General features: G+C 34.7%; 1 protein-coding gene across 1 annotated transcript in view; it reads left to right on the top strand.

Moving 5' to 3' along the window:
• Positions 1-25,996, top strand: part of UGGT2 (UDP-glucose glycoprotein glucosyltransferase 2) — a gene marked incomplete at its 5' end in the record, with an annotated part of 80,025 nt that overhangs the window by 42,561 nt on the left and 11,468 nt on the right. Inside the window, 13 exons of the mRNA XM_082277531.1 lie at positions 24-122; positions 1,956-2,050; positions 4,300-4,506; positions 5,686-5,817; positions 7,733-7,860; positions 9,018-9,113; positions 10,239-10,341; positions 15,116-15,195; positions 16,517-16,706; positions 17,573-17,731; positions 18,862-18,947; positions 23,118-23,202; positions 24,634-24,719. Coding sequence (XP_082133657.1) covers positions 24-122; positions 1,956-2,050; positions 4,300-4,506; positions 5,686-5,817; positions 7,733-7,860; positions 9,018-9,113; positions 10,239-10,341; positions 15,116-15,195; positions 16,517-16,706; positions 17,573-17,731; positions 18,862-18,947; positions 23,118-23,202; positions 24,634-24,719 — 1,546 coding nt within the window. The remainder of the gene's footprint in view (positions 1-23; positions 123-1,955; positions 2,051-4,299; positions 4,507-5,685; positions 5,818-7,732; positions 7,861-9,017; positions 9,114-10,238; positions 10,342-15,115; positions 15,196-16,516; positions 16,707-17,572; positions 17,732-18,861; positions 18,948-23,117; positions 23,203-24,633; positions 24,720-25,996) is intronic.

Raw genomic sequence — 25,996 nt, 5'->3', positions numbered from 1 at the left:
ACTTTGTGGTTTACATTATGCAGTTCCATATCATGTGGAAGACTTCTCTACTTTCTCCTTTTTGGACTCACAAGATAAAAGTGCTGTAATCTCAGATAACATGAAGTATTTAACAAAAAAAGGTAATTAATTTTCTTTATAGGTTATCTATCTGTCTTTATATGGCTATTACAAATTGTTGAAATTTACCAGTAAGATATCCCAAGTAAGTCAATATCCCAAGGATTCCATGTAAATTAAACATTTCTCAGTATCACACACAGTATCTTCTTTTGGGAAGCAGAGCATATCTGAATATTGTAAACATGAATTATAAGTAACAGGGTAGCTGTTTTAGTTTTTGTAGCTTTGAAATGGGATGGATGTTGTGGCTAGTTGTTTTTGTTTTACAGACATGGAGTTGAAAGGCTTTACAAGACTTTTGCAGCTTTGAAGATAGGCTCAGCTTCCATACTAATATGGTTTTACTTGAGGATATTGGAGTGTGTTCGGTTTTCAAGTGACTCTTACTTGCAGTATTATCGACTGCAGAATGAATAGAGTTTGTATGTCTATGCCAAAATTAGGTATTTCTAAATTTAAGGAATAATTTATTATGTTTCTAATTTATTAAGTATCTCCTTATTTTTCCTCCAGTTAGATGGTTTAATTTTGCTATATGAGCCTTTGGATTTCTATAGAAAAGAAATAGAAGTTATATTCTATTATATATAATCTGATGGATTATAACCCATTTATACATTTTGTCTTTATTAAACCTCAAATGTTTTTGTACATTTCAAATACTTTTTGACGTAAAATATTCTTATTGCATACGCAAGTACCTTTCCTTGAGAGAGAAGAAATTACAGCAGTGGGGACATAATTCTGCATGGGGTCTTGCCTTATTAAATTCTAGAAGTAGACAGTTAACAGCTGCTCATTTACATGAGTCCATCAAGGGACATAATTACCCTGTTAACAAAGTGCTGTTCATTCAGTGATTTTTATGTGGTATTTACAGAGTTTTACTTAATTCATTATCAGAAAGAAATGCCAAACACTTAAATTTCTTTAAAATAAAGTTATTTGGCTCTTACTTGGTTCTGTGTCTACAACCACAGGGACATCCCAGTAAGCTGTCAAATGAGTGGCTTTCAATCTGTAGACTTATTTCTAAGATTGAGGTCTCTTGTGTAAAACCTGTAACCTTTAAGATGGAATCTACATTTCAAATCTCTCTGCCCAGTGTGTTTCTCTAGAGCACAGCAACAATTAATAATAACCTTTTCCTAGCATCTCACCAGAACCTTGGAAAATTTCAGGCTATATGCATTATTTTTTGGGGGATGTATGATAGACCTGAGTAGACTGATAATATTCTACAGATAATTTTGCAAAATTTTTCATTTACCATTGCTCTTCTCTGACAAGTAAAGAACAGGAGACCACAGAGCAAGAAAAACAGACATTTTCTGCGTGTACACTTACACAGTAGTTTACTTTCCTTGGACTGTATTTAGTATAATCCCATTTTTGTCCAGAAATGGTATGTTTTTTCCTGCTTTAGTTGAAGGACTCTCTCCCTTTGCTGCCAGGGAAAGTGACTGGCCTAGTTTATGCATTCCTGTAACTACTTAATTCTTTTCATTGCTAGCTATATGCTCAGCCTTCATCAAATGTTCACAAGTAACCTCTGGTAAAGCGGGTTTTGTTGATTGGAACTAATTATTTAGGGCCTTCTTGTTTAAGTGCTGCAACAATGGATCGGCTATTTTAGTGCCTCCCTCCTATTAAAATGATAAATTACCTTCTAAGAATCTTAATTTCAATTCAGAGGGGAAAGGATTCTTACAGTGGAAGTCAGCAGTCAAATATACACATAAATTTTGAAATGACAAACAGAATTGGTTTGTTTTTCATTAGTTATGAGAAGATTCTCCAGAATGTAAAACAGGATTATCTTTAATTTTCAGATGAGGATGCATTATATGCTGTTACTATCTGGATTATTGCTGATTTTGAAAAGCCAGCTGGTAGGCAACTGCTTTCTAGTGCCTTGAAAAGCCTGGTGAGTTTCTAGCAGGTTTTATTAAAATAGTTATTATGAATATGTTCTTAACAACTGTCTCTGCACATTCAAAATCATACTCTTAAATAAAAGTGTAACAACTCTTTTTTTTTTGACTGTGCTTTTGTTTTGTAATTCCTGCATGGAAATTTCCATTTTGTTCATGGACTCATGAGGGAGGAGACAAACTGTGACACTGTGTATTGAAAGGGTGAATTTCTTCCCAGTTAGACTTACTCCCATCAGAATGTTACTGGGAAGGCATTTTGGATACTGCCTGTTGATGTGAACCATTAAGCACTTATCTCCTGTATTATGTGGCGCAGCTGTGGCCATGAAGCAACCATTTCTCCCTGTGCTGTTTGTGTGCTTCTGAGAGATCAATTTTTGTGTGTGTTTTAATATGCTAGGAGGATCATCCACATTTATGAGTTTGCTTATTTTTAAGTTCTTCTGTGTTAATAATAGGATTTAAAGTATGAATGTCTAAAATATAAATATACTTTAGAAAGTATAAATGTCACATCAATATAAATGACAAAAAGACCCTCTGTTTGGGGCAGGTTAAAAGAGTACTTAAACTGAAATTGGGAAAGCATCTAGATTTTCTAATCAAGAATGAAATAGGAACCACCCTGAGGGAATTAGAAAATTGGTATGTTGCAGAAAGTATGTGGTAACAACTGTGTCTTAGAAGATAAAGAACAATATGCAGTACAAGTCCTTATTGCAGAAAGCATTTAATTTCTTGGACTGTTTGATTTGTGTCTCAGGCTTGACAGATGTATTCTCTCCGTAGCTTCATTTTTTAACCGTCTTCAAAAGGGGAAATGTGCCATAGCTCCCAACTAAGAGGTGAGAACCACCTGGCCAAGTCCTCTTGCATTGGTGAGGAGAATCTAGGGAAAAAAACCCAAAACATTAGATAAACCTCATGTATTTCTTAGTCCAGTGATTTTTGAGTTTCATGAGAAAAAAACCGAAACAGTATTTTTAGAAGTCCATTGATTTGTATTGAGGTTCTCTACTCCTCTCTAGTCCCTTTTATTTCTCAAGTCAGGGTATAGTATAATTTCTGATAGTAGCAGATTTGGCAGTCACCACTTGCTCATGACTTGCCATCAGCACTTGAAGTAAAGCATGCAAAAATCTGGGTGGAAAAATGGCTGAAGGAAATTCACTTTTAGCTATTCCAGCTATCTTGAAAACTACTGATAGATTTTTACTTCATTTGGAAAAAGCTTAGAACTGTCTTAGCTGGAAGAGACCTCTTGAGGTCATCCAGTTCAGCCTCCCACTCAAAGTGGAATTACTGCCTTCATTACATCAGGTCAGCTATAGGTGTGTTTGAAGGATTTCTGAAAATCTCCAAGGACGTGACTCTGTCCCTTCCCTTTTCATTTTGCTCTGGTCTTGCACAGCCTTCACATTACAGTTCTTTTCTGCCAGGCCAAAATTTGCGAGTGTTACCCCTTGTTGCGCCCCTTGCTGCTACCAGGAAGGGTTTAGCCCTGTCATGTTTTTTACTCCCCCATCAGTAGCTGTTGGTTGCTATTCAGGTTCTCCATAGCCTTCTCTGTGCCAGATGGAGCAAGCCCAGATTCTTCAGTGCTTCCTCAGTTTTCTGACCATCTTGGAAGTACTTAGTGGAAGCCTCTCCAGTGCTGAATACCAGTGATTGCATTCCTTATTTTTTTATTCCTTCCTGCAGTGGAGTCCATTTACCTTTTCTTCAGTTTGTGATGTTATTTGATCCTACCTTAGAATCATCCCATTCTCTGGTAAAATTTGAGTGGCATCACTGCACTAGCAAGTGAAAGATTTTTCTGTTGATGAAGATTAGAGTGATAAGTGGATAAATTCTCTTGCATTTGTTTTATGCTTAGTTCAATAATTTTTGTGAAGTAGAAAGACATCTATAAAACTAGTTCTGAAGTCTGTAAATGAACACTTGTGTATGTCCTTCGTTAAAAACATGCTTCTGCAAAATGCTCAAAAGCAATTGTTCTATTAAAAAAACTTAACACTTCTATTTAAAATATTTATCACAAAATAGGTAAATCCTTACTAATCACATTTTTACTCACAGTTGTTCTGAATTAGTCATTGATGTATCTTTTCTAAAGAGAAATAGCTGCAAAAAATAAAATACTTAAGGGCATTTCACATAGTTATAATTGATATGAATACATTAGGTAACAGCAGATGGAACTGTAAAATTACTTATTGTTCTGTGTTTTTCTTTGCAGAAAACAAGCAGTCATACACGAGTTGGGATTTTGAACAATCCTTCGTCAAAAATAAAGGAAGATAACACAGCCATTGCAAGAGGAATTTTGGCTGCTTTTCTAACCCAAAACAACAGCAACTTAAAAAGTTTCCTAAGTAAACTCAGTAAGGAAGAGACAGCGAAATCCCTTGCAGCTGGAACTAAAATTGTTAAATTCCTCATCCCAGTGAGTGCAAACTAAATTAGATTACTTTCTTTTCCATTTTACATATGTTTTAATGTAAGGAGATGTTGAGAATAACAGTGTTTGGCCAAATGCCAGTGAAGTTTATAACCCATATACAGTTTTTTGCTCAAGCAGATTTGGATTTTTAATGACTTCTATGTGATTGAAGAACAGAGAATTTCTTTAAATGGAGAAAATATGAGAGTACTGAAAAATTTGGCATATGGGTATCAAATAATTGAGACCAAAATAGTTTAATTGTTGATTTTTTTAATAGCTCTTCTGTTTAGTTTAAATTGCAGTATTAATGTTTTTCAAGAATTTAGACTTCAGAGAAAATTAAGACTAAATGAGAGTGGAGGTGAGTTATGAAATAACAGCTGCTAACTACTGGTTTTCCATCAGAAAGAGGTGTACATTTTAGTGTTTTTGAGCAGAAGAGTTGGAAGACTAAGGGAACTCTCTGGAACCATATTAGAAAATGAATATTTTTGAGTCATGCTCTTATTTCATTGTTTAATAATTTTTGAGAGACATAAAGGTCTCTAATGAAGCTGTGTATGCTAAGTATGTTACTAATTTGTCATTATATTAATTGTATCTGAATGAATCTGTTTGCTTGGTCAGTATATTACTAATGAAGAGATACATATCAGAATAATTTTGACAGGTGAGGCACAGTGCCAGTGTAAGTTTTGGTCATGTTTTTCCCCATTTTGAACATGAATTTGTTATGTGTCTTTCTGGATGACGTTGGCTTCCCCAAAAACATTTCAGGTTGTGTCCAGTGACCATATTAGAACGACTGTTAGGTTTTTAGAGTATTACAAATTTTTTTATATCTTTTTCGTGGAAGTGAGAATACAGTTGAGTTGTTAATGGAGAGTGTTACTTTTCATGCAGCTGTTGTGCTGGATCATGAAAAAATTGCTTAACCTCAGGCTCAGCTTTGCTCTCATGGTTATTCACAGTTGCCCCAGGGTACAGACTGCACTCTAGATGGGTGTGAGACTCTGGCTCCACATCAGCAATCATGTGCTTACACTGAAGCTGAGGTGGATGTTTTACCTTGATTTCTGGTTACCACATAACTTGAAGAAAACCTTTGATTTCCTCATCTGTTACAAAATTTATTTTTGCCGAATCATTCCAGCATCTCGTGCTTTACCTTTGCTTTAGGGAATGGATGGCGATACTTTTGAGAAGAAATACAACACTTTAGGACTGGATTTAATTAAAACTCACCAGCTGTTCTGCCAGGAGGTTCTGAAGCTGCTTCCTGGGCAAATGGCTGTTATCAGCAATGGCAGGGTAAGAAAGCAATTAAGTCTCTCAATCTTTCTGTAGGATTTTTTTTTTTACTTCTGAAACTTCAGTTTCAAACTAAAGAAAATGCATTATATTGATTTCCCATTTTTTCAGACAGTTGTTAGAGAATGGTATGAATGTTTGCTTTTTTATTTTGCTTTACTCCTAATTTTTTCATTAGCTCCATTTTATTGAAGCTACTATGCGTGTATATCATTCCTACAGCTATTTTAGAGTTAATTTGACTAAATTCTCAAAATAGGTTAATATCTGATTTATTATTTGTGGTGTTTAAGAATAACTTTTGATCCTGAAGTTACCTTTATTTTACCATGTAAATAAATATATATAATTTACATTGACTAGGTTAGTATTTCAAGCTCTAAAACACCACATTTTTATAAATATTAAGTTGTTTTATAGTCTTAATTCCTAATATGCAGATAAAAGTATAGCAACTTTGTTGTTTCAATTTCTTGTATGTATATGCTGAAACCAGTAGCCTTTATTACAGTTTGTAAGTAGATGGTGCATGATCAAAAAATATGTTGCATTCCATACTTAGTGCTTGTTAAATGACAGTCAGTGCCTTACATTGCAAATTTACAATTTACAAACTACTCTTTAACTCTTCTATTTTTGATTTACTCCCATACCATTAGAAAGAAACAGAAAGAAAACTATGCTGGCATCTCATTACTGGTAACTCTTTAAATTGTGAGTTGGGTTACTCTTAGGCATCCTAAATGCTTCTGAGATGCAACTGAAATACCACTAAGAAACACACGGAAAGCATTTTTGTTGATGAAGCCTTAAGGAACTGTTGGCTTTTTTATGTCAGCTCCCTCATAACTTAGTGAATTTATTTTATAAATTATTATTACTATTCTCCATGCCTAAAAAAAGCTCAAATAAGATATATTTTAAGTTTTGGGCAAAAAGTTTCATTAAAATATTTGGATAAATTTAATAATGTGTATTCATATCTCTGAAAGTGTGCTTTCACTTTAAAGGATTACTTTTGAAAAGACATGGGATATCCTTCCTTTCTTGCTATTTCATCACAGAAGTTTTGCTTTTATGAGCAAATTAATTTTTTCAAGTATGGATTCTACTAAATTACCATAGTATTTCATAATTACACTATGGTTTCATCTATCTTATACATTATTAATAAAAAAATCAAAAGTGGAATTTTGTTATATAACCTCTCATTTATAGGAAACAGTTGAATTTTGGGAGAGAGGCATTCAACACCAAATTTATATCATGGCATTCTACATCTTGGGAGCCCTGCCAGCTATTGAAGTTGTCTTGGGTCAATTTGGCCTGATAGGCTGAGTAGAAAATCCAAACAACATCCTCAAAGCTATTTTCTGGGACTCCAAGGTGCTTTCTTTTCCTTCAGACACCAAAAAGTGTAGTAATCCTGTGTGTTCTCTTACTATGCGTTTTGTATCCTTTCCTGTTCTTCCTTTCTATCCATTCTGCTTCATTTGACAAGTCTTAGAAGAAGATTGTGTTCATAGAATTAAACAACTAAAGAGTGTGGTAGACAAGTAGTAATTTGAGTTTAAAATATTTTACTTAAGAGAGCTTTTTCTTAAACTTAGAGTTGTTATTTCTAAATAGTATATTCCTTAACAGAAGGATGTATAATGAAAAATAGCATGGGTATTTCCATTGCAGTTATTCTTTGTGATTGACGATTAACTGTAGTCACATAAGTATAAAAACCCAGTTCTGCATAGTTGCTATAAAGTTTAATTAGTTTTATAATTAATAGTGTTGATGTATATGGGGATTGGGGTTTCATGTTGAATATTGTGCACTCATTTAAAATACTCGTTTATTTTTACTTACAAACAGAGCATTATTGACACATTTTACACTTAACATTTTTTTTTCTCTATCTAAGGTACTGGGTCCTTTAGATGAAAATGAATTCTCCGCAGAAGACTTTAATTTGTTGGAAAAGATAACATACAGTACCTCAGCAGAGAAGATTAAAGCTATTGTCAAGGAGATGGGAAACAGTAGTAAAAGGTAAAATTCTCTTGCCCCATAACATGTGTGCAGCTCTGTTGAATTACTCCAAATACTTTCCCTACTTTGACTGTACTTACAACCAAGAGTACAGCTAACAGTAAACAATTTCTGCTAGGTTTTGTTTACATAAGAGTAACTGTAAAGAATAATAATAAGCTTGATAAAATACAGTGCATCTTAAGCCCAATCTGACTATTAATATTTGAAGTCATTGCCTTTGGGAATTGTTAGTAAGGGAGCCTGTAAAGGCATGGGCAGATGCTGTGCCCTGACATCAGGCTGGACAACATTCACACATCTGTTCATTGAAGAAGTGTAAAGATGAGATGAGTTCTAGCCATCTTCTAGTCTAAGGCTACAGCTTGTGTACAAAGAAGAGAGCAAAATTATATTCTTCTCACAGTATCTATCAACTTTCTGAGTATCACTTCTGATACCTAGAAGGACTGGCACAACTGAAAGAATCATTGCCAGATAAACAAAATCAGCAAGAGATAGAACTCAAGGAGATAAGCAGTGAGACACAAACTGTATTTAGACAAATATTACGACTTAACAACGTTGAAATAGAACTTAGATTTCTAAAATTCCAATAGAAAAAATATAAAGATGCGGCCAACTTGAAACATGGTCATTTATGTCTGTTTCTAGATGTTGTCATAAATGGGAAAATTAAAAAAAAAAAAGAATAAAGAGCTGTAAATGTCAGCAGATTTTGACATCATATACTCAATTCTCTTGATTCTGAATCAGATCTCTTTGGCAAACTTGTGACTAATAAAAACTTGTGGTTAATTTAGGTTTAATTCACCTTGTGGACCAAGCCCCACATTTTCATCAAATTACACAGATTTGAAGACCCCACAATTGAGAAAAATAATTGCTGTGAGGCTGAATGATAACTCTGAATTCTGCATCTCTTAAAATTAAGAAGTGTACATTTCAAAAGCTCTAAGGCTGTAGTGGTTCTTGGGCATTGTCATGCTAAAGGTTTAACTCAAAGCTACAAGTTCCAAGGTGTTAATCACCTTAGAGTCCAGGTCTGGGATGTGGGCTTTCTAAATATCCCTTATACAAAGAGAAAGACATTAAAATGTTAATTTTTTACTCCTTCTCTAATGAAAACCAAACTGTATGTGCCTTATTTAATACAGTGGCAGTGATTTGATTATGAAAATAGATGCCCTGCTGTCTTCCTTGCCTAAAACAGAGATGAGACAAGATGTTGAGTTGCTCAAAGAACAGCACAGGTCAGTTTTGTCATGATAATGCACTTAGAGTATTTTTTTTTATTAACATTTGAATGTAATGATGATTACATAGAGTCTTTGGAAACTTGAGTAAGCATTCTAATTTTAAAATTGTTGTGTGAACAGCCTGCTCATCTGCCACAGCATAATGCATCTTTACCTTTTTCTTGACAAATTCATTAGTAATACCTATTGATTTTCCAGCCTTACCCTTTGCTGAAAAAGGAGCAGATGGTACATGTTTTAAAAGGACGTATGATAATACAAGAACTGTGATCAAATTACAAATTTTTATAAAAACTTTTGTCATGCTGGTTGTGAATCCCTACTTATTTTTGTTAGTAAAGGTGCTTCAGTGTGCCGTGCTGAAGGGCTGTCCCTGTTGTTGAGAGCAGGAATGAAATATTTTCTAAGAGGTAGCCTTTTCTAAGAGGCTGACCCCTTTTTCAAAGTTATACTAGTACCAGTCTGTTACTAGTTACACAGCACCACAGTGCTGTGGTGTTACCATTTGTTTTGTGGAAAATAAGTTCACATAGTCCCTTTTCTGTATTTACAGCATACGACTTTTTTTTTTTTCTTTTTTAAAATGAAGTTTACTGACATTTCCTTCCTGTAGATCCAGAGTACTTTAACTAGGGTTTGCTTGACTTAGTCTACAAGTTTATCAAACTGAATTATTTTCTGGAATGCAAAAAGGTATCAAGTTTCACACTTCTCAGATGCCATTTTTCCCTTTTTTTTTCCTTTTAAATTGTGTCACTACCACTACTTGTCTAATCCAATGATTCCAGATCTCTATGAAGGGAACTGTAGGCAAGTGACAAAAAGGCCCTTTTTTAAGTCTTACTGTGTTTTATTTTAATAGTTTTGTTTTGGAGAATGTATCTAATCAATAACCAGTATAGATGTATGTAGATTAATGCTATATTTTTTGTTCACATTTAGCTTTCCTAATTGTATCACAGGGAGAAATCATGATTATTGCTTGAAATGAAGGAAATATTTTCTTGAGGAGTAAAATCTTAAGTGCCTCTGATATTGCAAATTCATGTCTAAAGTTTGTCATTTCAACAAATTCAGTTTAGAGTTTCATGTCACTTGTTTTTAATACTTTTTTAACAGCGTAGTAAAAGTCGAGCCCCAAGAGAATGACCCATTCTATGACGTTGTTGCTATTGTGGATCCATTGACAAGAGAGGCACAGAAGATGACTCAGTTATTGACTGTAAGATGCTGGTCATTTCTTTTAATTTGTATCTTTGTAGTTCAGTTGTTACTAAACTTGTTCTGATTTCCACATACAGTTTAGTAAAGGGTAAACAAAATTTGGTTTGGTTTTTTTTTCCTCTAAAATATGTTTACTTATTTTAATTCATAAAAGAAGTTGAGGATGACCTAATTCATCATTATGAATACCTTATTTGCAAGTAAAATTCAAATGCCCCAGTCCTCTTAAAGTGAGTCTGTAAGTGCTCTATACAGTCAATAGAAAGAAAGGAGGAGATTGTGTACATAATTTTTTGCATCTCAAAGTCTTAGGAGGTACTTCTTTCCATTAAACCAGCACTTAGGAGGTGCTTCTTTCCATTAAACCCAGATCACCTTAGCTTTCCAAGGCATCTAAATGAGTTGGTCTAAATCTGACCTGTAATATCATCATAAGAAGATTGGGCTGTAAGCCTTTCAGCTCTTGGAGGGATATTTATCAGTTAATTAATGCTACCAAGTATATCTAGATAGACTGCCATTGTGTGTAGTTATTGATCTTCTAAAGGGAAACTGTCCTAAAAACAGAGCTGCTAAAATTATTTTCTTCTTTCACCTACTGCTGAATATTACTCTGTCTCAGGTTCCTTTATATTTCCCTTAAAAATGTAAATTTTGTCTTCACTTTGTGGTCTTTTACAATTCTGAAGCCTCCAACTTGATTTTTGCTGCATTCTATTTTATCTTTTTTTTCCCCCTGCAGTATTTATGCAAGTTTCATAAATTCTTTAATTGATGTTCTCCTCCCCCCCCCCCCATTTTCATAACCTTTTATATCAAATATTGAAGCATCCACTCACTCTTCATATAGTGGAGCAAAGTAAAACATTTTTTTAAAATCATAAAAAATTTTGCTATTTCAAGACTCCAGAATACTAGCTTTTCTCTAGAACCAGGTCTTTCATTTCACCATTCTCAGTTAAAATGAAAGCTTGATATTACCAAATGAAAATATTTTCATGTTGAAATGGACTGGAAACTCTCCATTTTTCCGGAAGTTCATATTATTATATGAATCACGTCAAGGACCTTATAGCTCAGAGCAGAAACCTCCATTCCTCTGGGCTCAACAGGCTCCCTCATGCATGCTTGGGCAAATGACTCCCATGGTGTCCCAAGCTGTTCAGCTATTGCAGTTCCTGCTTCATTCATAGGAGCTCTACTTTTATGCAAGAAGCCAACCCTTAGGAGAGAATAATGAAATGCTGTTGAAAGTAAACAAGCCAGAAATATTTTAATGTAAATTAAACTTTTTAATAATATCTTTTAAATAAGGAAAAATCACCTGAAAGTTTTTTATATATATATTTATATATATTTTTATATATATATATATGTGTGTGAATATTATTATTACCTGGAAAGCCAACATCTCCTGCTGCAGAAACAAAATAGACATGCAAATGCAGCAAGCCCCAAACTCAAAGTCCTTAAATGAATGCCTTTCTGATTAGCTTACTATATATAGGTGACTTAAATACTAGAAACTTGAATTGCTAGAATATATTTATATTTAAAGGCTCTTTTTTCAGTTACATAATTGGATTAGAGCCAAGTATATTATATTGGTAACTATTCATGGTGCAAAATTTGTGGAGTAACTACCATGGCAGAACATATGATTCTTGCCCCAGTCTGTGTTGAATATGTCTGTATCATGATGGGGTTTTTTCACCCTGGTGAGACTACTCTATTGTATTACTTTGTGTCGCTTAATAGTCACTTCAAATAAATCTTTTGGTATTTTTTATTAAAAATATGAACAAAAAGTTACTCATATTAAGTGGGATTGAAATTGAGAGAGGTGTCAATAGCTTTAGGTTGGCTGTAATCCAAACTTTACTGCTTAGTGTAAGAGACTGGCAATTTAAGGGTAGAGGCAAGGTATGAATCAGAGCATGAATGAGTGCTCAGTCAAAGCTGCTTTCTGTTTTTAAAATATGTACTGTATTGTATCACATGAACTGCTCCAATCCTCTCCAGAGTGAGGCAGGTAGCACCTTCCATTTTTGTTACAGACTTCACCATCAAGTATTTCCAGACGAGGCAGAGTCACTGTCTACTGTAAATATTTAAATGCCAGCCATAACTTTACCATGGTTGGACCACATAAGTTCTCAGCAGAATATATGGAAAAGCTAACTAGTCCTGAAGTTATGAAGGGTCATCTCTTAAGTTGATGTGAGAAAAGTAGAAATTCTTTCTGCTAAAACAGAGGACAAAATCGAAGAGTTGTGGGGGTTTTTCCTCATGTTTCACCAAAAACATGAGGAAAAATTATTTGACATACTCATAGGATCATCCACCATTTTTTCTTGTTCCAGTAAGTATCCAGTAATTCAAAAGTGTGGAGAGAAAAATCAAGCCTTTTTTTTTTCCTGTCAGTTATCTTTTGCCTTTAGTAATTTGTTCATTCTATCTTCAGAGAGAAATTCTTCTTCCATCCCTGAAGTAACAGGAATCCCTGAAGGAGCCCTTTTTGATAATCTAGTCTGATTTTCTATATAACGCAGGCCACAGGACTTCTTTCTAACAATTAGTATTTGAAGTAGAAATAATTTTTTAATCAATTCCTAATTTAAATATTACCAAGCAGTTGAGTAGAGATTAGAGCTCCTACTGAGCTTTTCCAGTGGCTAATTAACCTGACTGTTAAACTCAGACTTGGAATTACAGATTTTTGTTTAGATCCATGCTGTAAGCATTGATGGTCTCATCATTTTGCCAGTTCTGTTGAAGATTCTATTATAAGTTTGTTTGCAGTGCAGATGCTTTGTATTATGCTGAGGTTCATAAACAATTCTAAGTGACTGGTTCAATAATCATGGTTTACTGAGTTAATGTTCTTCAGATGAGTTGTGGTAACTCAAGTAAGTGTTCTGCAAATGACTTTTTATTGTGCACATGCACAATAGAACTGGCTCTTGAATAATTTTCAGGCCTCCTGAAATAATTCAGCTGTGTTTTACAGTGCTTCCTGAACTAAATTTCCATGCTCTTTGAATTTTCTGACTTAAAGTAAACAGACTGAACTCTTCAAGTATCCTATAAAAGAGTCTTCCTAATTTTGTCACCATTTTCATGTGTTGACTCGAATGCCCTGGTTTTTGGTGTCCTCAGACGCCCTAAATAATAGAACCAAGTTCAGTATTTCAGAAGTTGTATTGTTGAAAAACACAGAGAAAAGGAATTATTGTCTTATTTGTCATTTCCTATTTAAATTCCTTTGAAATGTTAATTAAGAATGGCATTTTTTTTGGGTACTGTACTAAATTTCATGGTCAGCTAATGAATTGGAATGATACGTCAGCCTTCTGCAAGATAATTTCAGTCTACACAAAAGCCTATCAATGCAGATTGCTAAGAATCATTTTTGCTAATAGGATGAGGGTTTTGTTTTGTTTGAAGGTAAAGTCCAATACAGGTTTTTATCATTCTCTTCATTCTGAATGATAGATAGGTATTTGAGTCACTTTGACATCTATTTTGATTTTGGTGGTCTTAAATTTACGTCATGTAGTGCTTTTCCTTCTTATGCTTCCAGTGCTGTTGGGTTCTCATTTCCTGCTTCTTCACTTGTTCACACAAATATGCTATTCCCTAGTCTTTATTTTTTATTCAGTAGTTTTTCAGTGATGGTATTCAGGTGACACAAAGGATGAGAATAAGAAACTAGGAATAGAACAGGTCCCTAGGGCTAAGTAAAGTTACAGCATTGTAGTAAAGAATGTGTGTAAGCCATGAGTTGAACTGAGGAAAGAAAAATTACAGTTATAATAAAAGAGAGATTTAATGATGACTATTGTCTTGCTTTGTTCCAAATTTATTTGCCATTGTAGTAATTTTAGATATTAGCCTTACTAGTATTGGTATTGTAACTTAGCTTTTATATCTTATTGGCTTTTCTAATATCCATAAATGTAGGCACAGCTGCTTTATGCTTTCAGATAAGCACTTTGTATCAGAAACCACAGAAATGATGGTAACTTGATAAAGGTTTTTATGAGTGCATTAAAGAAATTAATAACTTTGTTAGCTTTAAGCAAAACAGATTGCTCACAAAAATAAGAAAAAAATACTCTCCTAATATTATGGTTCCTATATAAAAACATCCAGAACATTAGTGTTTTAGAAATGAACAGATGAAGAAACTGAGAGGAAAAAAATAGAAATGTTAACTTACCAAAATGTTTTGAAGTTAATTGAATGGTTTAATACACTGTTAATATATTGTTGACATTTAAAATTAAGTAATATTAAAACAGTGGTCTGAACTTTACTATATGTAACAGTTTTCCATATAGAACTATTTTAATAAGATTGAAAGTAATTGTTTTAAGATTGGTTGTTGAATAAAAGGTATATGTTGTACTTAGAGACCTTCAAGTGCTTTGAAATCACAATGTAACAAGGGTGATAATTTAATTTACTCAAGCATTGGAAAATGGGGATAGCTGCTTTTTAGAAAACTGCATCAGTAGGAGAAGACATTAATATTTTGACTATCAAGAATATCATATGCTAAATCATGCAGTTTTAGGAAAGGTCATACCTTTATTTAGAGTATCTGACAATATCCTTTATATACAAATATATTTACATCTTCTAAAAGTTTTGAGATTTCTGTTGAAACTTGAGAAATGGCAGGATGTCACAAAGGTAACTTTGGCTTATTTTCAAAGTTTGGTGATTACCAAGAACCATTTTTTACAGAGATTTTTTTTTTTCTGTAGGTACTCAGGGACATTATCAATATGAAACTCAGGTTATTTTTGAACTGCAAATCTAAGCTGTCTGAAGTGCCACTGAAGAGGTGAGTAGTTCATAGCTTCTCATGCTTAGTTTGAAAAAACAGCCTTAATGGTGTATATTCTCTTAAAAAGTTAACATTGCTTTGTGTTTCTGGATTCTTTTTGTTGACTCATTTTTCATTGAATGTTACCTAAGCAGTTTGCACTGGTTTAGAGGAGTTCTTGTTTTAAGGCATCAAGCATGGTATCACAGGGAATGATCTAGTCCATCAAATGCACCTCTCATTACCAGGTCTTAAAGAAATCAATGGAGATTCGCTTAGGCCTGTGAAAACTTGCAGAGGGAGATTGTCTTCCTAACAATGGGCTTCTTTACAGCCCACTGTTTGTGTAATCAATTTTACAGATTCAGTACTCTTTAAGAATTAAATTCATCTGAATAAATGTACAGTCTGCATTTGAGATGTCATTATATTTCATTGAGAATATGATAGACTGAATGTATTTGCCATAAATGGAAGTTTCTTTTATCTGTGTGTAAAAAACAGGATTCACTAATTCAGTGATAGACATTTACACTGAAATTAATTCCCTGGAGAGGATTCCTTTCCCTCTAAGACAAATGCTTTAGCACAAGCCATCTCCTTGGTAGGTATTTTACCTATAATCCTAACACCTGTATTACTAATTACCTATGAGAGAGGCTGGTGGTAGTGCCTGTCCTTTAGCCAGTGGGTTGGAGAATTAATCACTTGCCCACAAAACAGAGGTCCTTAGTTTTTATTCATTTTGAGAGGAATTACATCACATCTCCTATTCCACAAGAGGGTCTTAATCATCAGTCTTCTGAGTGTCTTGTGTGATCACCATTGATTGCATTTGAAACTGGGCACTTTTTCAGGTTTTAGTGCCTGGTTCTTTCCTTGTCCATGGGAGAACTTTTACATGTGGAATAAATGGGGCAAGAGCTGGAAAGGAACAGAGAAACTTTACCTTTCCTCTGGTCTGTCTTTGCTGCTGCTAGTGACATCCAATAGAGATTAGTCCTTCTGCTTGGTTCAGTGATACAGATTCTGGGAATTCAAGGCTGCTCGCAGTTGAGATGTCTAGATGCATCTCTTGGGTATTCACTTTCACAGCCTTTAGAGCGTTGATGGAAAACAGGCATGTCCACAGCAAAATTACCAAAAGTGAATAGATCTGTGTGTGTCTACCAGCCCATTCAATAGGGATTGTCTCATGGTATTCTAAGAGCTACTTTGCCTCCAACACCATCATACTTGGTAAATATTCACCATATTTGGAAATATTTTAGAAGAGCTTCATGTTTGAACTTTGTATTTCAATAAAAATTGGGGGTTTGTCACACTTCTTTTTCAACAGCTTCTATCGTTTTGTTCTGGAACCAGAATTAACTTATGGGATCAACAAGCACCTTCCTTCTGAACCTGTAGCAAAATTCCTAGAATTGCCAGAATCACCTCTTTTGACCTTAAACATGATCACTCCTGAAAGCTGGTTGGTTGAAGCAGTGAACAGTTCCTGTGATCTTGATAACATTCATTTGCAGGAAGTAAGTAATAGTTTGCAAACACTGTAAAACTTGTGTTGCCCCTTCTACTTCAAGAGGGAAGTTGAAATGTTGTGAGATTTGTCTTGTGTCTGTTCTCTGGAAATACTTTCTTTGGTAATTGATTATTTAGTCAATATTTTACCATTTCTATTGTCATCATCTTTTTTTCATTTTCTCTCTTAAAAAATAAAAAAAGACAAGTCTTAAAGGAAAGCAGTGGAACAGAAAAAGATCAGAATGCAAAGTACAAGTTAATGCAATTTACCTGCTAAATTGAGCTTTGTGTTTAGAGAAATACTATATTTCAGATAAAATTAAAGCAATTAAAGGATTCTTTGTGTTTCCTAGTTCTTGTAACCTAGGTAAATCCTCATATAAACTGGAATTCATTACTGTTTATTAATGTAGTTTAAAATGTACGTCACCCTCTTTTAGTTCACAGTTCTTTCAATTATTATTTAATTACATTTTATTACATTTTAATCCCTCATCTCCAAAGTAATTAGATTTATTTGAGTCAGTAAGCTTATGCAAAATACTGAGGGTGTTTGATTGACCAAAGCTGAGCGTTTGGAAAGTGTATTGTGAAAATAAAGCTGGGATTTACCTTACCAAAGCAGAAGTTCATCAGCTTCCTCAACAGCCAGTGGAGGGGAGGTACCTCCAGAGAGTGAGCCTTCCTCTTTGTCTTGGATACCTGTTTTATAATTGAGTGAAGTTCATGCTGGATGGACCTTTCTTGGGGTTTTTTTGACTGTGGAAGTTACCTTGAGGCAAACCCCACACAACATGTTTGTGACTGTAATATATTGCTTTTCCCACATAGTTATGTGACATAATTTATTGATGAAGTGTTCCTTCCATAGATAAAAGGGGCGGTTATAGCAGAGTATGAACTGGAATATATATTGCTTGAAGGACATTGCTTTGATATGACAACTGGACAACCTCCTCGAGGGTTACAGTTCACTCTGGGCACAAAGAAGAATCCTGTCATGGTTGATACTATTGTGATGGCCAACCTCGTAAGTACTTAGTACAGGAATAGTCAGTACAATTGCGCTCTTCTTGTGAGAATTCTTCATAAACATCTTGTTCTTTAAATCTATTTCTCTGTGTTGCAAGGTTAGGAATGCTAAAAGTAACAGGCATAACCTGGAGCTGAGCTCATCTAGTTTGCTGAGCTTTCCCCCTGCTCCTCTCCTGTGACCCAGTATGGGTTTGAATATAGCCTAATTTTAGACTCTTGCCTGAAGTGCCTAAACTGATAGCCTAATTGCCTCTAGTAGGTGGTAGAAGGTAGTTTTATATTCAGGCTGAGATTCCCTGACAAATGTAAGGTATGATTCACATTGTGATTAAAATAACCCTTTTTGTTACACAATGATCCAGGCAAAAGAAGGCTCCTATTTTAGATGCTTCAGGTAAGTGCTTAGAGCCTCTGTAGGACATACCCACATCTGAGAATTCTTCTCATCATGCAGAGTAATTATTTTTCATGTTGGCAGTCTGTAGAGCAGAAGACCATGTGACTTCTGAAGTGAAAGATTTATTTTCTATTGGCTAAGGGAATTTGATAGGGAAGGATTTTGATGAATAAGACCTCTTACCTATCTGCTGTTCTCTATTCTCTGTAAATACTGTATCATAAGGAATGAAATGCTTAATAAATTGTGAATCTTTGATTTGTTCACAAGTACTGAATATGGTCTCAGCAGTAGCTGATGTTTGGCATTGATGAAACTTCTAACAATTCTTCACATTTCAAAGCTTTCTCTGTCTGACTTTAACATAGCAATAGCTGTCTGCATTGTTCCTAAAATGGGAAGGAACTGTGTTGACTTGGAAAGCTGTTCCAGACAAAAATTTTGAGTTTCAAAGAAGATTCTCGATTTAGGGTCAGTTCAATAATTGATTTCTTTGCTGCTCACTTGCTTGCTGTCCTTGGTAGAGTTTCTGTACCCAACTCAAATTCAGCTAGAAATAAGCAGAGCACTGGAAGGTATTAAAATGGACATACAGGAAAGGTGATAACTGGTTGCATCACTTGACACTTCTTTTGGGCCTAGTTTAAATGTTGGGTAGTTGATTTTTGTATATGTAGATGATTGAGTCTGAAATGCAACCACAAGAAGTGCCTGTCTTTTTTACTTAGGGGTATTTTCAGCTGAAAGCAAATCCAGGTGCTTGGACACTGAGATTGCGTAAAGGAAGATCTGAAGAGATCTATCAGGTTTTTTCGTAAGTATGAATCCATCATTTGGAAATAAAAATGATTCTGAAAGTGCAGCATATTTTGAAAAGATCTGACAATACTGAAGGAAAATAAGCAAAGATAGCATTAAAAAAAGTATAAGATACAAATGATGATTTAAAGTTTTTTAAGGGATACCTTATTTCCTATATTGTTGTTGTTTGATGGTTTCATGTGTTTTTGAAGGTATTTCAGTATGCTAATGCATAATAAACCTAAGCTGCTCAGCTAGACTAGATGCCAGCTAAGTCTCTTACTAAATAGTTACACAGCTACCAGACACTTGTCCTGTCAGTTCCATGCATGGTTAGCATTATCACACAATTGCTTGCACCAAATTCTGTAGAAATATCACTCATGGTTTTGTTGATTAGTATTTTGTCATTCCCAACATACTTAACATGTAATTTCAAGAGTATGTCCAGTGGAGCTTGGCTCTCCAGAGGCATTTTGATCACCTGGAGGAGGTACCATGAATTTCCCTCTCATATTTTTTTTCAGCCCTGAGGGTGCCTCTGAATGCAGTATATTTATAGGTGGCATCTTTTTTTAACAGGAGAATTATATTCATTTCAGTTTCAGACTTTTTTCTTCAATTAATTCTGAGTGTTTCTTAGTTGTCTAAGTCTAGAATCACTGTGGTTACAACTCCACCTTAGGATATAAAAGCACCCCTCATTTTGAGACCCTGGCTGCATGTTGACTGTGCCACATTTTCCTCTCTTGGGAGAAACCTCTGTACATGGAAGAGAAGTTGTACTCCCATAACTGGCATTTATTTGACATCTCTATGGCTTCGAGATGTGTGATTTCCATGGTTGATTTTCATATAAAGGAATATATATGCTCACCATCATTCCAACTGTTCCTTAGGAGAATCACCTTTTCCCCATGTTTTATGTAACGGCATAGATCTGTAACATATGAGAGCTTTCTCTTGAAGCTTTAGATCTAATCCCTTTTAGAGGACCAGTATTGCTTATTTAATTTCAGCTTCAGTTCTTCCTTTTTTTTTTCTTTTTCCTGTTATCTCTCTTCCCCCTCAAAGTAATTGTGTGGCTTGAAATAGGTCTATTTCTTATAAAATATTTATTATTACTTGAAGCCCTGGAATACATAGTTCTATATGTTGTTATTCATCAGCTGCTATTAAAAAGTAAAAAACTTGATGAACCTCTTTGTGGTTTTGAACATTTAGTTAATACATCAATATCAGTGTTACAGGGAGAAACGTTAATGGGATGTTAGATTCATTCTATTTGTTTGCAATTTTCAGTTTCTTTTTTTCACTTAAAATCTGTTGAAAAAGCAGAAGAACATGGTCCTTACCCTAAGAAGTTCACCTAATCTCTGATAACTGTAGCTGTACCATTTGTCTAATTTAGCATTTAATTCTTAAGAAATATAAAGTGATTTATGTAAGATAGCATGGTTTTAAAAAAGAATGTAATGAGGTGTAGTTGAGTTAAATAATGAAAAAAAATGAAACAAAATCACTCTACATTCTAGGCTGGATCAAAGGAAATTTAAATGATCTACTGGGGTTTTGCCCATTTTCCCTATGTAGCACAAACAGGCTTAATTGAACTCAGCTAAGTCAGAAAAACTAATACCTCATGAGGAATCTAAACAATACAATTTACTTCATTTCATTATTACAAGCTGTAGACTTAAAGTACAACAGGAAAAGTATGTTTAAGGGGCTGCATCAGGGTCTTTGATATTTCTTTTACGGTATTAATCGTATGAAGTTGCTATCAAGAACTCAGGCAACTCTTTGATAGGGTGGAATTTTGCCAAGAGGTATTGCAGTATATTCTCCATCCTTATATATGAGTCATACCCTCTCCTGTTGAGCTGTGAGATGAACCTGTTTTCTTTGAGGCACAGTCCTCTACTTATAAATAGGGTTTTAGGAGAAATACAGGGCTTTGAAGTTACAGCATGTTCTGCATCGCAGTACTTACCTTATTTGCTTCTCTCGTAGTTGCAAGTAATTTATTTTTACTTTATGTAAATACACAACATTTGAAATAAACTGCCTCTTTCTTCCTGAAGACTGCTTCTAACAAGGGTCATTATTTTGAATCAACTTTTAGTAATAAGTTACTATGAATATTAGGAAAATGAAAATTGTTATACTCAGCAATAATCTGAGCACTGCTTATTGTTGGAACTTTGATGTTGGTAGGAAAACAAGTAGGTACTGCAAGATAAGATTGCAGAAAATAATTTATAGCTAAAGATATACATAAAATCCTGATGAATATTTTATTTTGTAAAAAGGCAGGTAGATATAATTTATTATATTTTGATGTCATGCAGACTGCTTAGCTGAAAGTTCTGTATTTTCTAATTTGGGCAGGGAGTTGTGTGTTTGTTTCTTGGACTTGAGGTTTTAATGGATCTCCATTTGTTGAATGCAATTTCTTTTGTTCCCCATATGGAAAATTACAATTTGTATTATATTGGTACTTACTTGTATTTGTATTAAAAGTGTTTTGAAAGATGTTAAAGTTGTGGCATAAACAGTCTGCTAAACACATTTAGCTTTTGACAACAATTGCATAACAATAAGGTAGCTATTATTACATATGTAATGGTGCTGTCAGTATGCAAGATGTTTTGCTTGGATTTAAAAAGGTTTTTCATAGTAGGACAGAAATTCATCAAACTGAGTTCTGCACAGAGTAAACAGTTGGCTCTCAGTAAAGATGGAGCCCACAGGGAGGCATCCGTGAAGGAGATTTAGGGAGACAAAGCAATGTTGTTGAATTTACATCCAAACCAAACACTCTGAGAATACTGTAAAGACTTTGGAAAATCCTCTTTATCAGCAGAATCCTCTTTATCTACCTGCAAAACGCATAGCATAGGGATTTTGAGGTAACTGAGTGAATAACAGTGAAAATTTTGGTTGTGTAAACACTGGGGGCAAAAATGGGAACAGCAGGCTGGCTGCTGCTATCAGCAGTTTGTGTTTGGATCTAATTTTACCATTTTAGACCTTTTTAGTGACACACTTTATTTAAAATGGAATTCAAATCTGAGCACTGTACATCCCTGTGATAAAAAGACTGTAGTTGGCTGGGTGTGCATATGTATGATATTTTAAAAGTGTGAAAATAAAACTATAACAGAGAGTAGAAAAGTTCAGATAATCCTAAACATTGTTTTGTGCAAGGATAGGCCATCTGCATGAGACTTAGTGATTACAGGCACATTTTGCAAAAAATTTATTAAATAAAAAATTCAGGTGACTGTGTGAAATCCTGCAGTGTTTAGGTAAGTGGTATGATACACATTGAAACCAGTTTTAACTATTTCTGTTTTCTAGGGGAAAAAAAATGAAACCTAAGGGGTTGCAGATTACTTTCTTAAACCCATTTTTTGTATGGGTAGCTTTAGTGAGAGGAATAATAATACTGATGCCCACATAATGCTGATAAAAGACCTAAGGGATTGAAGGGGAAATATATGGGCTATTGATGTGTAAAAGCTAGAAAATTTGAAAATTATGTTGCTATTATACTGTATCACAGTAACAACAACAGGGACAGTAACATTTTTCATATTAGCTACTCTGTGGACTGCAGTACAGTTTGGAGACACCTGAATGGCTTTAAACTGATGTTCAATAAGGCAGAGATTCATGTGGTGCTTGCACAGTCTTGTCTTCAGGGGTACAGTTTCCAAAGCCTGCCAGTTGAAAGCCAGTATTAAATATCTCAGTACTGTGATGAAGCTTTCCCTATACTTTTTTAAGCAGATCTGTTTTTAAAGTACATTTAATGCCATCACATAGCAATTTTTAAGATGTTTTCCATATTTGAAAAATAAATTGTTGTTTAATAGTTGAATGTAATATGTATCTCTATAATACATAATAGTATGTTTGGCTCTAGGTTACTGCATTTTTTCATTGATTGGTAAATTTCCTGTGAAAATGCAAACTAAAAAGTAAGGGCTACCACTGTGGTTAATGTCCAGTGATGAATAAAACTCAGAAAGTTTTTGAAGTTAAAATATAATTAGGGGCAAGTAATTTTTTTTCTATAGATATCAGCAATTCTAAACCTTATTCTCTGATTAAACCCAAGTAACAATGTTTATTTTAATGAGACAGTACATTTGCATGGGTTTTTTTCTCCTTACAGCCATGAAGGAACAGATTCTGTAGCTGACCTGACAGATGTTATTGTGGTATTAAACAACTTCAGAAGCAAAATCATCAAAGTTCAAGTATGTATGCAGTGCTTCCATATGTGAAATATGACTTTTGCTTATGTGTCTCAGGCTATATTTAATTGAAATATGTATACTGAAATATATAATTTAGATTTTGTATAATTAAAGAGAAGGATGTGCAAATTAATGTAGTTAATTTGATCCAATCAGGTTATACTAATTGTGTGGGAGATTTGTTAAATAGCTGTTAAACATAGATAACATTTATCTCATCTAGCTCAAGGTGCCCAAGCGTGTAGTCTTGGTGACTTAAATTCTCTCTGCTTACCAGGAGAGAGTCCAAAGGACTACTCTTCCCAGCTCATACATGGATTTAAACCAAGAGAATGACTTCTTGAGACATCCATTTCTCTCCAGTGACCTAGGAGAGATTTTACACAAAGTCCAGATACCAGAGTGGAAGTCAAAATTAGGTGTGTTGAATTTTACCCTAGGCTGCCAAATTTTTGTAAATGAAAATCCATTACTCTCATTAGATGTATCAAAAACATCTAATTGAGCACCACTTATATTGACGAGAAAGATCCTCGTAATACTGTATATTTTCCAGTATTTTGTAAATATTTTAAAACACCAGATATGAGTCTCTTCCCCAGTCCTGTAACTGAAAGTTTCCAGAACCGAGAGAAAATGTGTAAAACTCTGGAGCATGATGAGCCTGCCTTTAAACCACAGAGAATGGGTAAAAGGGTGCCTAATTTCCCTATTTTGAGCCAAAATAGGAATATAATTCTGTGTGAAAGGTGGTATTAAGTTTACAGCTAGAATACTTAAGCTCTGCCATTCCGTTGAACTCTAGAAACACTTCAGTGAACTGTAGGATGGGGCTTCAGGAGCGCTGGCTAAAAAGACTCATGATTTAGTGTCAACAGAAATCTGTGTTAGCTTGACAGTATAAACATGTGAAATTAATATGATTAGAATCGAGTATGTTCAGACATTCAGGGCATAAGACGCTGTTTGGTTCTCAAAAGCAATTAGATTTCTTTTAATCAAGGAAATTGAGGTGGTAAATGAAATTAATCTTGAGCCTTTATAAGCATCTGGATAAGACAGCAGAAATTGCTTAAGCTGGATGGGAGAGCTTATGTTTCAGTGACAAATTTGTCACTTTCTCCTTGTGAAGGGCTTATGAGAATGACAATTTCCTCTCAGGTAAGTTCCACTATGAGGTGCTACACTTCTGCCAGCTAATGGCTGGATCACAAACTCATGAGGGAGGAAAATGAGATAAAATTCGCCACACTTGTAGTTATTGTTAGCATAGAGGTGTACAGAGGGATTGAACATGCTGACTGATTTATTAATCACCTTGGTTAGTGGCTGTAGCCAGGTAATACAGAGCAGTTAGATATCACAATTCAAGTAGTAATTACTATCAACTACCTTCCCAAGTTGCACAAATGGATTTATTTTACTGACTAGGTACAGAAAAAGCCTGATAAAGTGAATGAAGAGCTTCTTACAGATGGAACAACAGAAAAAAAAGGAAATACGGAATCAGTTACAAGGTAATGCATAATTTGCCTCTAATTCAACTGTTCCAGGACATGTTTGTTATTACTCATAGCAAGTAAATTTTCTTACTTGATAGTGATACAAATGTATAAAAAGACTCTCCAAGGGATTTATAATATAAATAAAAAGGGGGAAAGATAAGCTGTAATGTCTTGTACGTCTCCTTTTTTATCCCCTTCTTAATCCCTCCTTTGTACTTCCAGTTCCTCCTCATTTTATCCTTTGGCTGTTATTTTTCATTTTGCTGTGGCAGGGAATCAGTCTCAATGTGAAACTCTCAGCCAGTTATGTCATACTCAGATGTATCAAACTGAACATCAAAAAGCAGGCTAATGCTGCTTGTCTGCTACTAGACATCATTTATGAAATCTCAAGTAGTGTTTTTACCTTTAAGGTTCAAGTTCTTTAAGTAACTGTAATAAGCATCTCAAGTGTTACATTTCAGGCTAATAACTTCATAATATTTCTAATTTGCCATTTTGAACAAGACTCAAAAAAGGTTTTCTTCAGTTTTTAGTGGCTTGGGCAATGGTTATCAGTCACAGACTGCTAAAGAAAATAAAGAAAAGGCATAGCAGTTCTACTTTATCTAGTAATCAGTTGGCTCAAGTCAGTCCTGTACACACACATCTCTTGGTAGATCCAGGACTGAGTTCTGTTCTAGCTTTAAAATATCTCATGATATTTTGTATCACAAGTACCTCTTGTACCACAAGTACCTACAGACCTAGGATCATATTGAGAGTCTGTTGCTGATTTTATGTTTATCTCCATTTATCCACAGATGGTTTTACTGTTACAATATGATAGAATCACAGAATGTTAAGGGTTGGGAGGGCCCTTAAAGATCATCCAGTCTCAAACCTGCCCACCATGAGCAGGGTCACCTTCCACTAGACCAGGTTGCCCAGAGCCGCATCAGCCTGGCCTTGAACACTGCCAGAGATGGGGCAGCCACAACCTCCCAGGGCAACCTGTTCCAGTGTCTAACCTCCCCTACAGTAAAGAATTTCTTCCTAATAGCTAACCTAGATTTCTTCACTGTCAGTTTGTACTCATATTGACTAGATTCAGAAACCCTCCCAGACAACTATGCTACAGCTCTCAAAAATCTCTTGCTGTGGGCCCACATTGCTGCACAAAGGTGCCTCCTTTGGAGAATGATGTTGATTTTCATTGACTTCAAGCTTCCCACCTCTAATTGGCTGCATCAAAGGATGTATGTGCAGTGATCAAAATCTTATCTCCCTCTTAAGAAGGTTACAAGGCC

The sequence above is a fragment of the Coloeus monedula genome, assembly GCF_965178545.1.
Source record: "Coloeus monedula genome assembly, chromosome: 3".
Classification (NCBI taxonomy): Eukaryota; Metazoa; Chordata; class Aves; order Passeriformes; family Corvidae; genus Coloeus; species Coloeus monedula.
Note: the sequence above shows the minus strand (reverse complement) of the source record. Positions and strands in the feature narration are given on the sequence as shown.